This window comes from Eschrichtius robustus, chromosome 6 (assembly GCF_028021215.1).
Source record: "Eschrichtius robustus isolate mEscRob2 chromosome 6, mEscRob2.pri, whole genome shotgun sequence".
Lineage (NCBI taxonomy): Eukaryota > Metazoa > Chordata > Mammalia > Artiodactyla > Eschrichtiidae > Eschrichtius > Eschrichtius robustus.
Window position 1 is genome coordinate 68,889,460 of NC_090829.1, and position 18,343 is coordinate 68,907,802.

Here is an 18,343-nt window from a genome sequence, read left to right on the forward strand (position 1 = left end):
TTTCAATTAATCATCCAGATCTAAAATCGGCTTGATTTTAGAATTTTTTCATATGGAGGTGGGGGGCCTAAAGCACCAAAACATGGAACATGATACAGTTCAGGATTTTGAGTTTGAAGGTGCATTCCAACAGTTGGATTCACAGCTGCTTCTGTCCCTGGAAAGAGAAAGGTGGAGACATAATCTTTCTAGTCAGCATAAAACGGAAGCACATGAACTGCCTAATAAAATCTGGCATTTCTTGGATCACTGGAGCAACAGAAAATTGTTTTTTCCCTTGAGAAAAAATTTACAACCATATCACTCTCTGCCATGATAGTTTTAGTCATTACAGCAAGAAAATTTGCTCTCATGAACCGATTAGACCATCATTGACTAAGTCATCAAGAAGCATCTACAACTTAACAGCTGAAACTAGAAGAAATATCCCTTTTGGAAGATCAGAAGACAAGATTCCTGTAAACATTAATGGCATTTTAGCTAATGCTTCCATCATGAGATATGCGAATATCACTAGAAACGTTGAAGTATTACCTCTGAACTTCATTATTTTATATGTATGCTCTGTAAACTGCAACTAACACAATTAATTAATTTCAACATCTCTATGATGAATAGTAAAAATATCAAGTTGTGAAAAGTTTGTAATTAAAGTATACACATGCAAAAATGAAAGGCACTCTCAAATTTTAAATTTTGAAATCAAAGCTCTTGACTTTAGATTATGCACACTACAAGCCATTAAATATCAAAAAACAAACATTTTCTTCCTTAAACTGATCACCTTGAGAGATCATGTACTTATTCCAATAGTTCTTTGGGAAGTCTTCTATTAGTATTGGCTTGAAAGACTGTTTTTGAGTTACACAGGAAGTCAACAGTAATATTTTATAGCCATTTCTCTCTTTATATTTTTTCTTTTATTCACAGGGGTATTTACCTTTCTGGGAATGATTTGGCTTCTTTTTCCCAAAACAATAATAACAACCATAAATTCACCTTTAAAAAAGAAACTACACCCTTAAACTAAATCTGGCCCTTTGACTGTTTTTGTATATTAAATTGAAATAGCACAAACATGTTCATTCATTTGCATATTGTCTCTGGCTGCTTTTTCTACTATAATTGCAGAAGTGAGTCGTCCACACAGAGACCATACGCTTGCAAAGTCAAACATATTTTGGCCTTTAATATAAAAAATGTGCTGACCTCTTTCTTAAAGGATTAAGAGTCAACACCATTGAGAAGATTCCAAAGAACATGCCACAATTATTAAAATGATTCCAAGAGTAGTTACATATTAGGCAATAGCTGCTTCACTGGAATCCATATGTAGATTACTCAAAATTATTACTATGGAGTGCAGTCTATTTATTTAGAACCATGAATTTCCATCGTATAATAATTCAAATATTATTATACTATGTGAAGGGTGGGGTCATATTTAGAATATAAATCTCACCTCCTGGTTCAACACTTTTCTTAAGGGGTTATTTATTTAATTGAATAATCTACTCCTAGGTTATTACACAATTTTTTACACCTCAGTTTGCTGTTGTGCCATAAAAATCTAGTGATGGTATCTACATCTATAAAAACAAGGCTAAATGAATGTAAAGTGCTTAAAACAAAGCCTGACACATATTAAAATTGATTGTCACTATTATTAGTAGTGATAATAGTATTAGCATTACTACTATATAGCAAGAACTGTACTATGCTAGGAGTATGATGCATTTTCTTTTATTTACAATAGTATTTCCCAAACTATCCTAGCTTAATGGTTAAATAATGATTTAATCATTATCCTTACTAATGTTACAACACAGAGATTACGAATGAAAACTTTCTTGGAGCTAGAGCCTTGAATAGTTAGGAAGTTTAGGATGATGTAGGCTAAGTCCGAGGGTCTTGATAAAACAGAGTTAACACTGGCAAAGTGGACTTGACTCAGTACTTCCCTCCGTATGGATACCAGTAGTAAGTACTATCCATTTTCCAGATGAACTGCTCCTGGCATATCCAATACAAAGTCAGAGGTCATTTGGCTATCATTGTACCTGGAGTCGTTGACCAGATTGACTCGACACAATTATTAGCTCACATTTATTTCCACCACGACCATTATTAATATCATGCTCCAAGCAACAAAGTATTGACACTTGCTCTATGTGATAGAAAAGTTTTACTGTTATTTCCTTACTACAAATTTGCCCATTGCTCTTAAACTTGTGAAAAGCACAGGGCGTTCATTTGATAAACAGAACTAAGCTCAGAGAGCTTTTGTAAAATTGAACATATAACACTTTTCAATTTTTTTTCACAGCATGTTTACATACAATATCATGTGATTGTGAGGGGGACAGGTATTATTTTTATCTTTTGACAAATTAAGAACCTGAGAGAGCTCAGTTAAAAACGCCTACAAAAATCCTATGGTTCTGACAGAGCTGTTGGTAAAGATATTAGAGTTTGTTTTTTAATTTTGTAAAATACACTCACTGCCAAGTTTTTACAACCAGGTTTCAGATTCCCCAAGTCATCAAGAATCACTCCAATGGACTTAGCTTATTTTAACATGCCTGTCTTCCTCTTTCTGCTCTGTTCCCTTCTCTGTGTCATTCTGTTCTCTTACAGGGGGGTGGCTAAGATTGCCTGAATTTGAGTCACTATTCTACCATCTACTCTGTTGCTTAATCTCTAAGTGCCTTTGTTCCCTCATCTTTAATGTTCAGAATGTTAGTGAACCCCTCACGGAGTTGTAGGGAAGAATAAACGAGATGAGAGATGTCAAGAGTTAGCCCAGCGCATGACACATGAGTGCTCAATAAACGTGAGCCATTACTATTATCATGCCCGTGCATGACAGTGTATAAAGGAAATACTCTCATTCCTTTCCTACAATGAGTCCCAGAATATTTACATGAGGAACACAAAGTACATGAAAATGACATTTCAAAAAGGATCCTAAAATCAGACAGGATCCTGGGAGAGGGGAAGGTAGATGAGAGCAGAGTGTGTAAGGACCAGCTTTTTGCCTGACTCTGTCCAGTCCTCCTTCCCCTCCGCAAATTGGAGCACTCACATTTAATCATTGCTGGAAGACTAGTGTTTCTATTTGCCCTGAAATAAGAAAAAGGTAAGATTATTTCTGAAATTGCAGAAGAAATGGGGTCAGGGAGATTGGATAGTTGAAAGGCAGCATTATCAAGGAGATCAGGCCAAGGAGGAGCTAAGCCAGGATGAGTCCCAGGAGGGGTGTCTCTGTGGCTCTCACCTTGCTGTCTTCTCAGGAAAGGCATGGGACCTGCCTGCTGCCTCGTCAGGGACCCAGCTCTGATCCACGTGAGGTAGGAAGAAAAGGATTCCATGTAGATTTTATAGTAACTTATTATTTTTTGTTAAAGCTTATCATTTGTTAAGACAGATAATGGTTGGGACCCCTCTCCTAAGCTCTTAAATTCTCTCTTCTCTAATGAACACTAGATTTTTTTTCTGCTTCAAGCCTTTTGTTCTTCTGTCACCTCCTAAACCCCAAACTTCTTTCTCTTCATTATCTTTAAATGTCATATTCTTCGTAAATAAGGGCTTTCATTCAGCTTCACAACCTTATTTCCAATGAAAACTTATTTTCATCCATATTTTTGGTGAATTTGGAAAAAAATTGTTTTTAATAAATTTTAAAACTCCTCTGTCACTACTTATTTTTAAATACAAATTAAAAAAATAAAGCAATTAATCTAATAAACCCAAAACATTTTTTTTTAAATCACTTGTATTTTCTACCTCTTCACCCTGCCTGTATAGACTTATAAAGTGGAGAGCATTGATCACAAATAATAGATATTTGGGATATGGATTTTTGTGTGAGAATTTTAATAGTTTTCTCCTTTTCTTTTCCATCTTTACTAAAAATTTGCATACATCCTTTTAAAAAATCACTTTCTATGGTCCAATATGTGTTCTCATTCTCCATGTATACATTTGGGGAAAGAAAAAAAAAAAAAATCTCCTATGTTTTCTGTTGAATTATCAGAAAGGAGGTTGTCCAAAGCATCATTAAAGTAGGAAATATAATGAGATAAGAAAGCTTTGAAACACTAAATTATTTTTACCCCTTAGATAGGTGCTAAAAAAAATGAATTATACCAGAACTGTTAGGCTCTGATGGTTGAGAGAAGAGAGCAAGAAGGTCTCAGAGACTACTTCATGGATGATCCCATTCAGAAAGATGGAGAGCACAGAATGGATCCCTTCTGGGCTTAGAGCAGAGATGGTAAGGGAAAACTGGATTCAGAAGATGAGCCGGGGGTAGGGGCAGGAAAATAACAGAAGAAGGAACTGTTTAGGAGACCCTGGACCTGGGTCCAAGAAGAGGAGGTGGGCCTGAAGAAGAAAAAATAGCATAATTTTAGGGCTTGTATAAAATAAATAGGTTTAATTTCTGCCTTTAAAATATCTCCAACTTCAAACTGTAAGTTCCTTCTCCTTTAGCTCTTCATTCTTCCCCTCCTCCTGCACTTTCTTGACCTTATTTTGGTCTTCCTCCTTCTCCTTTTTCTCCACCAATACCTCCCCTTCCTCCTTAACCTCCACAGGAGTATCAGAGAGATTAATTCTCCTTTTATTGGTGCATAAAGAGCTTCATCATAACGTGTTATGACATGGAAACATAGATCCTATAAAAGGGGAAGGAAAACTGAGAGATCTGATCACCGAGCCATCAGAGAACTGTGAAAAGGCATGATTCTTGGTCCAGGAGATGCTCTTGAGGTCTGGGTGTTTGGCTGAGATTCCTAGGGACCTTTCCCAGAGAGAAATCTCATCAGACACTGTGATGGGCTGGGCTGGCAAGGCTTTCCTTAAACACATTTTACAAGGATTCCCAAACCAAGTGTTTCCCTTTCTCTCTTTAATATTTCTAATCAAGATAATTGCCTACTTGAGCCGTGAAATATTGTCAGGAATTCCAAGTGAAAGAAATTTCGTATTTTATATATTTCAACATCAGTGAAGTTCACTCCATTCCAGCCTCTGATAATCAGTCAAAATTCTCCTCTTTGCTCTTCTCAGTCGAGGGCAGCTTTCATGGGATCCTGGGGGTCAGACTTCTGACCCACAGGTCAGAAGAGCAGAGCTATTTCAACTAATATATTCAGCAAATAATGGGAATAACATGAAATAACTTTTGAAGAAATAAAACGAAGGTCTCGGAGGAATCTGAGGTTTATATATCAAATCTAGTCTCACCTTTAAGATGTTTTAAATGACTTATTTTTTATATTCTGTATTCAGGAGGGAAGGTCCTATCTGCCCCTTTGTGCTCAAGGGGTGGCAGGGAGTCCAGAAACCCTATATTCTAATATGTCACCAGTATTTTTCAAACGAGTTCTCATTTTCCTTTCCTGCTTCTGAACAGAGGCTATAGGGAAGACTCAGAAGTACAAACCCATAAGCTGCGGTGTAGACGGATGAATCCAGCAGTAGTGGACTCAGCTCTAAGCTGGGAGCACAAACTTTTTCAGGGCTGTAAAGGTAGAAGCTGTGGTTCGACCCTTACTTTCCTCTGTAGCCATAAAAAGATCCCGTAGTATTTCTCTCACTTCTCTTTTGGAGAGCACCTCCTTTTATGGAAATAGTAGGTAGGGAGGATCGTTTGTCTGGAGAAGTAAACGTGTAATGAGAGTCCAGTGTGGAAAGGAAATCCAGTGTGGGTCTGGGTTTCAGACTACCTTAAAATATTGGTTCTCTAGAGTTTACTTCCAGAAATTACTAGCTAAGAAGAGGTGACTAGAGATCACAGAGAATACCACTTCCTAAATTACTCTTTTGTGTTTTGTTTGAAGGGCAGAAACAGGAATGGCAAGAAGCACAGCTCTGAGAGCCATATCCACATCAAAGATGATGTGAATGGCTCTTTACTGCCTTTACAGCCACCCTGGGCTTCCGTAGGACAGGATGGGAGGTGGACGGTGGGTGGGAGAACCCAACACTGATCCCAGCATAGGTGAGGATAAAAATAAACGCGAAGAGGCCACTGAGGTTGTATTCTCTGAGATGAATATCAACAGAAGTGAACTTGGTAATGCAATTTAAGCTGAGAAATAGTTAAATGTTCCTTGCGCAAAAGAAGAGCCAGAGCTATACCCGAGGGATTAGGGAGGAAAGGATAGAATGAGGAAGGGAATGAGGGAGGAAGTGAGGATTCTGGAGAGCAATACCTACCATCGCGGAATCACCCAATGGAAAAGTCTGGAGGTTCAGGATATAGAGCCGTACTTAGTGTCCAGGGGTAAGGTGGCTAAGCCATGTGTGCCCTGCCTAAATTTTCATTGTTCTCTACCCTCAATTCTGGACAATCTGTAGTTGGACTGCAGCAAAGATTTATGGGGTATATTTATACAGTAGAGTGAGAAAAGTAGATAACATCCTCTATCGGAAGTAAAAGCCACTTTTCTGAGTTGGTATTTAGGAATTAGAGATAATATCCGAGAAGCCCCTGACCTAGTGCCTAGTACTTGGTAGGTGTGAATTAAATTGTGAGATATATATATATATATATATATATATATATATATATATATATATATATATATATATATATATATATATATATATTCTAAACAATTTCTTCCTACATATTTTCTTCTGTCCATAATGACTTCAGGGTAATGTAGAGAATGTGACTCTAATGTAACTCACTGCACTCAGTGCTATTACATGCAGATTATTGAAGTACTATCTCAGTCTTGACTCCTTTTCTCACACTCATATGTGTTCAGGGAAATTCAGACAAATTCAAAAGCATGTATGTAAACCACCATCCAGGAAATATAAAAACATTAGATAAATGGGGATTTAACTGTGGCACATAAACTGCCTGAAAAGTTATAACAGTCTAACTGGGTAGCTTATTTACTGAAAATTAAAAACAAATTTTTTTATGCTTCAAGGCCGTCTAGTGAAAGAGTCTCCCTCAGAATGAGAGAGGGCTGAAAAGACCACTGTGGAGTTTCCTCTTTAGGAACTCAGGTCAAGTTGGAAGAAACATAATTGCATTTATTTATTAAATACCTCTTGTTAGATAAAGAAAAATAGACCAGTGTGACCATGTTGATCCCTTTGACTAACGTATTTTGTTAGAAGGTCAGTGACCCTATTTCCCTGTACGCTCAGTGGAAAGTGTTTTTGATTTTAGGAGAAAAAGCTATTTTCATTGGAGACTTTAATTATTCTTCCCCAAATAACCATTTCTCAAATTGACAGTGTGTTTCCCTGTTAAATAATAACTTTTAAAAAACCCAATAGTGAATATAATCACTAAATCTTAGTACTGAATTTTGATATTAAAACATTTTAGTTTATTTTTACCCCACTTGCTATTTAGCTGTTAGTTTTCCCAGGACATCTCCTGCTCTGTTGAAAATCTTATGCTGATCCAAGTTTCTGAAGGGCAGCTGTTAATCTCTACCAAGCACTCTTGAGGCAGCTGTAGTATACAATGCAGTGCCTTAACTCTGGAAAGACTCATAACAGATGGTCTCTGGTTGAGGACACTGCTTAACATGAAGAAATAAACTATCAGTTGTCACTTGCCAGAAATCAGAAAATTATCATTTCTCTATTTACAGCTGAGGCTGGCAATTACAAATAACTCAAGACCATACTTTCCTCCATTTCATACCTCTTAATGCAGACTGGAAAATAATAGAAAAGGCATGGCTTGGGGGGTGGGGTTTGGGAGAAGACAGGATCAGGATGCGGCCAGTATGTCTGGGGAGAAAGGACATGAGTATTGACACTCGCCTGTCCTATTCCAGTATTTCAGGCTCTGCAGTGGCAGCAGACAATCTGAAAATTGTTGTTCAATATTACTGAGGGTAAGTGAGACATGGAGAGCTTTGTAAATGAGACTATGAACACGGGGTAGGATAGATGGATATCAAAAGCCCAGAGATGCTCTTCTGTACCTTAAACCTTACCATTCACTTGGAGTGGCCAGCCCTGTGAATCTTTTCCCTTCTGCTTGTTGACTGAATGACATGTTTAGGTTCTATCCCCATACTCAACTCTGAGTCACTTCCCCAGGACACATTTTTTTTTTTTTTTTTTTTTTTCTTTTGGGGTCTTTTTCTTCTGAAGTTTTCTCATTTAGACTCTCTCCCCAGTGCATGCCTTTGAGTCTTCAATAAACCATGTCTTGCTCTATGTTTACAAATCTGCTTTTCATAGATTAGCTTTTCAACCCACACAAAACTATAAGGTTTCCAAAGAGGAAGTCTCGAAGCGTGTAGACAGCTTACCATAAACAGGGTCCAAGTCTCCAACAGCAAAAACAGCCGTGGTGCGTCTTCGGGGACCTTTGTGGAGTTTCCTCAGCCGCCACTGGAGGCAGAAGAGCACTGCTCCACAGAGAAGAGCCACCAGGAAAATCAGCAGCAAGAACCTTATGGCAGAAGAAGAAGGGGAGGAGTGAGCTGGAGCATGCTGGGAAGTTAAGAGCTCCTGCTACTTCCCGGAAAGGGGCAAAAACTCAGCAAGACTGGATGCAAGCCATCTGGGAAGCCAAATTCCTTAAGCAATCCCCCACCACCACTCATACATTTTCACTGACTCTGGAATGTTCTCTGAGCTTAGAGGGGGTCAGTCTTGCCAGGTAATCTTAACTGTTTTCTCTTTAGAAATTGGAGCGTTGTTCAAAGGAGCGGCATCTTGATTCCTTAACTCATTCATCCATTATTCCTTCTATTCAGCCATCCATTCATTCATTCCACTAATACGTAAGTGACCAAATAGATTTTAGATGTTGGAGCTGGGGATTCACGGGTTGACAAGACAAGGGTCTCTGTCTTTGAGGAGCTAACCATCCAATTGAGGGAACTGGTAATGTTTAGTTTTGAAAATACAGAAGCCAAGGTTTAGGAAGTTATAGCAATCCTTTTTTGTCATATTCTGAATGGCTTTTAAGGTCAGAACTCAGATCAGTGGAGGAGTCATTTTGGGAGATTTCAAGATAAAGAACAATGATTTTACCTTTACAAATATCCAACTTGGGAATAAACTATTATTCTTAAAAATAGTAAGTTCCCTGTCATAGGAAGTGTCTAAGTAAACACTGGCCAACAACCTGAAAGTGATGTTTCTGTTGATCTACATGAGCCCTAAAGTTTTCTTATGCTCTATGGTGTCATATTTTATCTCAATTATTTAGGAAAAGGAGTGTCATATACCACCAAAGGTTTTTTTTTAATTTTTTTAAATTTATTTATTTATTAAATTAATTAATTAATTAATTAATTAAGTTTTGGCTGTGTTGGGTCTTCGTTTCTGTGCGAGGGCCTATCTTGTTGCGGAGCACAGGCTCCAGACGCGCAGGCTCAGTAGTTGTGGCTCACGGGCCTAGTTGCTCTGCGGCATGTGGGATCTCCCCAGATCAGGGATAGAACCCGTGTCCCCCGCATTGGCAGGCGGATTCTCAACCACTGCACCACCAGGGAAGCCCCATATACTACCAAAGGTTTTATAACACAAATCGAGGATGTCCTTACCAGATATACCAGCCACTTGTGTACTGATCTTTATAGTCTCTGCACCTGGTAATAAAGGAAGAGCAGTTAGTGCTGGACCTCTAGATGGACAAGGATTATTCTTCTGGACCATAGTATTTGTTCTGACCACACTTGTTTCCTCAACAATCACCTAGTCACTGCACTCCCCATAATTAAACACATGTTTACTGAATGTCCACTTCATTTAAAGCACTGAGAATACAGGTAAATGTGAAACTGTCAGATATGTAAGCAGATAACTGCACTGTAATAGACTTGATTCTAGAGTTACAAATACTGTTGTGCATTGAGAAGGTAGTGACTAACTTTTCAGGGCTAACGTGTCATAGATGTTAGGCATTAGGCAGATAACCATCGCAGTATTCTGTTTATTCAGAGACCTAGAGTTTTTCAAAATGCCAATTCTCCAGGGAAATTTCATAATCTCTATTATCCTTTAATATCTTGGTAAGGAAGATTTTACTAAACCAGGCCTGTAACCTGGTTGGAGAAAAAAAATTAGAATAAAAGGAAAATGGGTGTGTGTGGTCACACATACCATTTACCAAGGAGTTAGAAGTTGATCTTCCATTAGGATGGTTAAACCATTTTTGTATCTAGGCACAACTCAGTCATTCCTGGGTTTAGGTTAAAAAGATGTCACAAAAACAAAGTTCACACTGTAATTTTCAGGAGGTTTAACTCCCCAGGGATAGATACTCAAGTGCTATTCATTCCAGAGACCCTCACTATATCAGACACGGGCACTAAATATATGTTTGCTGATGGCACTTTTTCACACCTTGCTGTATGGGCCGCTGTTAAAGTATTCTAGCATTAAATAGTGGAAAACCATTCATCACAGCCTGATAAACTTCTGAGATGGAGCTGTACTTAATCATGTCTTCTTCAGCCATTGCTAAAATAATACTTAGTACTTTTCAGCTTGGCAGTGTGTCATGTTTTTTATTATACTAGTCAGAAATGACTTTTTAACATATGTGAAGTATCAACTTAAAAATTTTACCACAAACATTTAAGACAAACGTCAGTCACCCAGACGACAAGACTTTTTTGTGTGTGTGCACCTAGAGGGTTTAACCAAGTACATAGGTACAAATGGCAGGGGGAAAAATGGCAGCTGAAGTATAAATTTCAAAAACATACTAAAACAAGTGATCATCAATAAAGGATTATAAAGATAATTAATGGAACATCTTTATAAAGGAATATTACCCATTCATCAAAGAGAATATAGATTTATATTTATAATTAAATAAAATAATACGGAGAGCTCAATTCTACTTTGTATATTTCCTTTTATGTAAATACAATGATTTCACTACATAGGTGTTATACAGTTAGTATGTATATATATATACCAAATTACTAACAATGCTTGCTTCTCTTGAAGATGGTATTGTGAGGCACTTTATATTTTCAGTATTTCTATATTGTTTGAATTTTTATAATGTACATGCATCACTTTTGTAGTCATAAAATTTTTACATAGTATATTATAAATACAAAAAAATCTTTAAAATGTAGTATCCCACTTTAAAGATGTATGTACAGAAATTCTCCTGGTGTCCTGGCTCAATAAAACAGCTCAAGGTTCTTGGTTTTGAATCTTGAAATCTAAGCTTATGACCAGAAAAAAGTATGGATTGCTTTATCTTCCTCCATATATAAATCTCTGCTTCTCTTCTTTACATTTAAAAATAAACCATATACTTATTAAAATGTCAATTCTAAATATTAACTACCTTATATCATTTCTTTTTGACACTCAATAAGTGTCAATTATTGAGTGGCTCTTATTGAGCCACTCAATATTTTTTTCAAGTGCTAACAATTATCCAAACTTATTTACTTTACTTCCTTTTTCTGACCCTGTGCACACACTGGTGAAGTTACTGATATGCAATAAAATGGCCAGGAAGCAGTTAGCTGGAGAAATGCGAAGTGGTCATACAATTTCAAAACTGCAGGCTCCTTTGGTATCATTTATTTCACCTTTAGCATTTTGCACACTATGCAACAGACACTCACAGTGGGAAAGGAAATGGGGAGGTCACTACCTGACCAAAGAACTTAAACTAGAATAGAGGTCTTCTGACTCCACGTGCCTCCTTCTTCACCATTGTTTCCATGTCTTTCACAAGTTCAATTTTTAAACAGAAATTTTTTGAGTTCTTAAAAAAAATTAAAAGTGTCTGAACAGTATCAATATTTTAAATATTCAAATTTTAGGTGCAAGATCTTCAGTGTAGAAAAAGTTATTTACTCAGAGATTTACTTATGCTTGATCAAATTAGGATGAGGATGCCAAAAAGATAAAAAAAAAAATCCAGGAGAAGTGAGAGCTGAATATAACATTTAAGGAAGACATTTCCAATAATCAGAGCTCTCTAGAAGTAGGTGTCGAAGGAGATAATTTCTGTCCCTTCCAGAACAACCAGTGCCCTACTTTGATGTATGGAGATAATTCCTGCTCTATAGGGATCGTTAAACTAGTTGATCTTAATTTTTTTTCTCAGTGCTGAGAATCTGTGGGCCTAAGATTAATTGAAAATTCATTACTTTGATAAATAGAAGAAGAGTGCGAAGTTGTTTCATTGGCTTCTCTACTAGAATTATCCATAATTTCCTGTGCTGGGCATTCTTCTAAACCAGTTGTATAACTTCATGTGAATTAACTCACTTTCAAACTTAAAATGCTATAAAGTGGGGTCATACTATTATAATCCTCACTTTACAGTTGAGACAATTCAGTCATAAAGAGGTTAAGTAACTTGTTCATGATAACATGGCTGGAAGTGGCAGAGACAGGCTTTAAACCCAAATGGTCTGGCTGTGGAGTTCATGTCTCTTACCACCATGCAGCATTGTAACTGGGGAGAGTAAAATTCATCTCTAGCCTCATATTACTATGTGGACTACTGCCTGAATGGATTCAATATCTTGTGTTCCAAAATGCTTTAAGAAAATATTAAAAATACAAAAAAAAAATTAGAAATGAGAGCACAGAGAGTATCAGACAAAGAGAATAAGCCAAGAGTGAGATCAGTTTGTAAACTGAATATAGTAAATCCCATATATAAAATTAGTACTGAACTCCAGACCTGACTTAAGCTTTCTAGCAGTTAATAGGATGAAAGAGAGAATTGGTTATATAGTATCCTCTAAAATTAACAAAAACAGGCAGCATTATTCACCAAATGCACAACTATTCCAGCTATAGAAACGAGAGACAAATTCAAACTATTGGGCTTCATAAAGAGGCTGTCTTTAACGACAGGAACAATGTTTCTCACAGTACTCTTAGAATAAATGCAATAATAAATTTCATGGGTCCTTTTTGTAAAAATTACTCTTAACAGAAGCCAGAATGCAATTCAGCTACAATAATTTGGGGGAGGGATGGGTGCCAAACCATATCATCCAGAGACTAGTGGCCTGACCTAATTATTCTGGGGTGGGTAAATTGTACAGTACCCAGAAGGATGGATGGATTGTGTATCCCTAGGTATTTCACCAGGTGTGTAATTTTATCTAAATATTGGACATGCAGTGTGGATTTGTAGTGAAAATCCCAGGCTCAGGAATCAGTCATAAGCCCAGATGCAAGCTCTGCCTTTTACTTGTTTACTCTTGAGCAAAATACTTAACTTCCCCAAGCCAGGTAATATGGTAGACTATCATCAGCAATGTATTAATGGAATTAATTTACAGAATCCCGTATGTGTATGATTTTATTTATGTTTTGTAAAATACCCTGTTTATGTAAATATATGTACATCAGTGTATGTGGTTATTTCTGGGGAAGGGAAAAGATTAAAGGTGTAATTTTTCAGAGGGACTCTGACATGTTTGATTTCACACACTAAATTACTTATAATATCTAAATTATACACAAAAAGTCTAGCAATGCATTGTTTATATACTAAAAATGCTGTTATAAAAATAAATTGATCGGCAGCTGCATAGCACAGGGAGATCAGCTCCGTGCTTTGTGACCACCTAGAGGGGTGGGATAGGGAGGGTGGGAGGGAGACGCAAGAGGGAGAAGATATGGGGATACATGTATATGTATAGCTGATTCACTTTGTTGTACAGCAGAAACTAACACACCATTGTAAGGCAATTATACTCCAATAAAGATGTTAAAATAAATAAATAAATTGATCGGGTTAGAGCAGAAAAAATTAGTCTTGTGCTGGAAAAAAAATGTAAATAGAACTAATAATAGATCTCACAAACACCCTCCTGTGGTGACAAAATATTTGAAATATTGTGTCTGCCTTCAGTACATTTACTTACCTTATACGCGCTCTCCACAAAATCAGCCACTTTCTTGCCTTCTCTGTCTTAATTTTCTGTTAATTTGCATTATATTTGAGGTGGTTTCTTGTTTTTATTCAAAAGCAATGATATTAAATAATGACTGATATAACAGACATTGACATGCAAAATGATGTAGCCAAAAAGTTTGTACCTAAGTACTAATTTAAGTCCTGCGATTAATTTGTTACTATATCTCTTTGGGCCTCAATTTCTTCACCCGAAAAAAAGGCCAGTAGCCTCAGTGACTCTAAAGTTAGCTTATAAAGTTCCTCAATACCACATTCTCCTGTCCTGTTGATTGGGGAATTAGAGTCAACATTTCTGATCCTTTCCAATTATGAATTTCTTTATTCTACTGTTCTGGGTCAAAGGCAGAAGATGAAAGGGCAAGATGAGACAGCCATGAGGTCCAAAGTTAGGTAAGCACACCAATAGTCAAAAGTCCATTATGTCACCAACACCAGAAGACAGAGAAAAAAACAAGTCCAAAATCAATGCAAAGAAAAACAAATGGAGAGCCATGCAGTAGCTGAAAGAGTGGCACACGTTTAATAAGCAGATGATCAATAATGGGATGACCCATCAGAAATAGGTGAAGGATTCCAGGGCCAAGGAAAGCATCCCACCCAGCATGGCCTCGTCATCTGGAGACAATGCCCGGAGACCCCGGCCTTGAGGGTAACAGTCAATGATAATTAAATACAGCTAGCTGGCAATGAGGGCTGCTCCCAGGAGAAGATAGGGCTTGGCAGAAGTGCTTTCTGACACTTGCACAAAGTCTCAGTACATTACAGTTATCATTAATCATCAGCAGCTTTATTAATGGCACCTTCTCCCCATCTCCCGAATAGAATTCTGAGAAGAATTAAACCTACAGTACGAAAAGTGAGAAAATAGTGTCAATTATTCACATAACATATCAGAAGCACTTTGAAAGGTACACATAATACAGGTTAGATCTTTGGTAGTTTGCTTATATTTGAAACCAAATTATCCAGAAAACTGTCTCCCATCATCCCTGTGAGTTACACATGTGGGTGGAGTCATAGAGGAAGTCATGATTCTTTCATGAACTTAAAGGACGCTTAAAACTTCAAGGGTGGAGAATGCAGTGAGCAAAAATACCTAGAAATCAACTAGGCCCCTTATTTGTTTAACAAAGCTGATCATAATGAAAGTGCATCTTTTCTGCTTTTAGAAAAATTGAGCCATTTGCATTTAAAAGCAATTTACTTTTTATTTTTCTTACATGATTATAATGATCATTTGAAACTCATTTGGGGCTTCTCAAATGACTTGAGACATTTTTATTCTTTGAATTTTGAAAATGCTGAATAAAACCATGGGGCCTCTTGTTATTTACTTACATTTTGTTTTCTTCACATGGTGAGTCCGATAGCACCAACTGAAACACATGTTTAGAACAATGAAATCCAAACATCTCATGTCTAATCCTTTAATACAAACAGTGCCTAGAGACAATGCGGGTTTATATTATTTCATTTGTTTTTCTTTTTTAATTAAAAGCTCCGCAGCAGAGTCTATTGGTGCACAGAATTGTAATTGAAAAAAATCTCTGGGTAGATTCTCCAGCTCAGCAGTGACAGGAGATATATACTGGGAGCCAGATTCCTATCCTACACACTGCCATAGGTGGGTGTGGAAACACTTTGTTTTTTCTATAGGCAGAGTTTGCTTTATCTAAAGAGCTTTTGTGCACCTTGCAGTTTTTCTTTGTTTTCACATATTAGCTAGAGGAAGGAGCTTCATTACTTGCGAATATTATTTTCACGCAAAGGAATCAAGTTCCCTACATGAAAACTGGAGTCCATTCCCTTAGCGTTAGTGGATATTAAATACATGCACGAAGGAGGGAGTGATTTTAACCTGCTCTAAGGCTAAGGTCAACCTAAGATCCATTGACATTCCTGTTGAGATTTACATTTTTCTCTTTATCAAAGAAGAGGGGAAAACTAATAACCTTGATTGCTTTGTTTTAAAAGACCCGAACCATAAGTATTCTAACACAATTATCTTAGTCCTCTGTGTCGAGCCTTATAGGTTACAATAACTCACGTCACAGAGGAAAGAAAGTACTCCTATCTAGAGGACTTGCTTGTAGGTTTGTTTTTCTCTTGAACTGAGACCCTTTTCATGTACAATGAGAAAAATTGTTGAATATTATTTATATGTAGCCCTAAAAATTGTGTTGATAAGGTCAGTGAAGTATTTATTTTCCTGGACCCTACATACAAATATCAATACAAGTAAGATGTTACAAAATTTAAAATCATAGACTTGGAAATTTTGTGTGAGATACATTTTTCTTCCCTTAAGCCCAAACTCATCTTCTTCAGCACCTCATATTTATTCCACCAAGTTTGTCTGGGCAAAGAGATTTGTGGAGTTGCTGATGGAGTCATGAATTGGCCATCAGAGAGCGTGGTAATGAACAATTTATAAGCACAGAAAATGAGTTGCACTCTCTTTTGCTAGAATGCTGCAAATAGACTTGCATACTAACTGAGAGGAAAATGAACGTTCAAATTTTGTCCATAAAGAAAGTTTATTTATGAGCAGATGAAATCATTTAGGATCCAGCTTAACAGATAAACAACTAAAGCCAGCATTTCACTTTCAAGTCACTTCCTTGAAACCCTAGCAAGAAGTACACAGTGTTACATTATTACCACCTCACTTCCAATGTCAGACTTTGGAGTTATCAAGAAATGGGGAGTGAAGTCTTAATATATTTCATACCTAAATCTTTCAGATATGCTGCATTCAAGAAACACAGATACAGAAATGCAGGGATTAGTCAGAATGAGATACTAGAGCAGAGGAATCAAAATAGACTCTAAGATGGTTCTGTCTGCACTGTTCAGCACTGAAAAACTGTTGAACCTCAAGTATGTCTTTGGGCAACAGTAAACATGTCTTAAATTAATCCTGCCACAGCATTTTATGTCAATAGCACTTTTGATTTTTAAAAATTTTACAGCATAACAAAGTTAAAAAAAATTTAATCACATCATATTTCAATAGCAATAGAACTAAATAAAGAAGACATAGGACTAAGGTCATAAACCATTTTGTTATCTGTATGTTTAACCAATATATATAATGTCATAAGATTCTGGTAACACATTCTTAAAGGAAATCTTCTAACTGTCGGAGTCATTGTTACCCAAACCACAAATCTATAACAAATCAGATCCTTAGAGTAGTAGCTTTGAAAATCTTTTCCCAGAAAGAGAGGTGGTTACCTGGAATAGTGGCAAACACAAGATTCCTGTTTTTGAGACCACCGAAGTGACACTTAGAAGTCTGGATCTCGACATATCTTAAAGGACAATAGGTTCAAAGATAGTGGTTTGCTGCCTGTGTTTATCTCCGTCTTTCTCAGAACTTGTTAGCTTCTCTCTAAGTTCTGCTTCCTGCCAGGGCACTCATTAATGCTGGCTCCTTGTGACTGGTAAAGTGCTGCCAGGAGCAGGAATTTTAGGTGCAAGCTCACAGGTACTGAAAGTTCAAGGATTTCAGTTTAAGCTCAGAACACTGATAATGTTTCTCAAACCCTTAAAAGCCAGGGTAATACATGCTGACCTGCAAAACTAGCTGGCTGCTGAAATAGCTTACAACATTCAAGTGCATGTTTTATTCCAGAGTACTTCTGGGTTGTTTGTTTGTTTGTTTTGTAGAATTTCTTTTTTGGAAAATTTATTAGTTTTCTTCCCTTTGTTGGTCCTCTTTGCTCTTCTTTTCCAATACATCATTTTCAGTCCCAGGTGTAACCCAACCTTGGGCATAAAGCTTTCCCTGTCTCATAATAATTGCAGCTTACTTTTAAACAGAGTATATTTCAGTATTTATATAAATAAAACAACTCCAACACAACTGCCAACAAAAAAGTTACCAAAAATGTCTAAGGAAGTTCTGAAAAAGAACAATTAAATAGGCACTAAATTACTATATATTAAGACATTATAAAAGTATAAAAATTTACAAAAATCGGTACTGACACATGTAAACAAAAAGATAGATGGAACAGAATAGAGTTCAGAAATAAATTAAAATACACATAGAGATTTATTTCAGCTACCATTTTATTTTATTTTATTTTTTTAACATCTTTATTGGAGTATAATTGCTTTACAATGGTGTGTTAGTTTCTGCTGTATAACAAAATGAATCAGCTATATGTATACCTATATCCCCATATCCCCTCCCTCTTGCATCTCCCTCCCACCCTCACTATCCCACCCCTCTAGGTGGTCACAAAGCACTAAGCTGATCTCCCTGTGCTATGTGCTGCTTCCCACTAACGATCTATTTTACATTTGGTAGGGTATATATGTCAATTCCACTCTCTCACTTCATCCCAGCTTACCCTTCCCCCTCCCCGTGTCCTCAAGTCCATTCTCTACATCTGCGTCTTTATTCCTGTC

The 18,343-nt window shown here is 36.9% G+C and overlaps 1 protein-coding gene across 1 annotated transcript; it reads right to left on the reverse strand.

Annotated features, from left to right (window-relative positions):
* Positions 1 to 20: 20 nt before the first annotated feature.
* Positions 21 to 17,236, reverse strand: TMEM207 (transmembrane protein 207). The gene is made up of 5 exons (XM_068545652.1): positions 17,162 to 17,236; positions 15,263 to 15,300; positions 9,549 to 9,593; positions 8,304 to 8,446; positions 21 to 157 (listed from the first exon to the last, which is right to left on the reverse strand). Exons 1-5 carry the CDS (start codon positions 17,234 to 17,236, stop codon positions 21 to 23), a joined length of 438 nt encoding a protein of 145 aa, XP_068401753.1.
* Between the last annotated feature and the right edge of the window lie 1,107 nt (positions 17,237 to 18,343).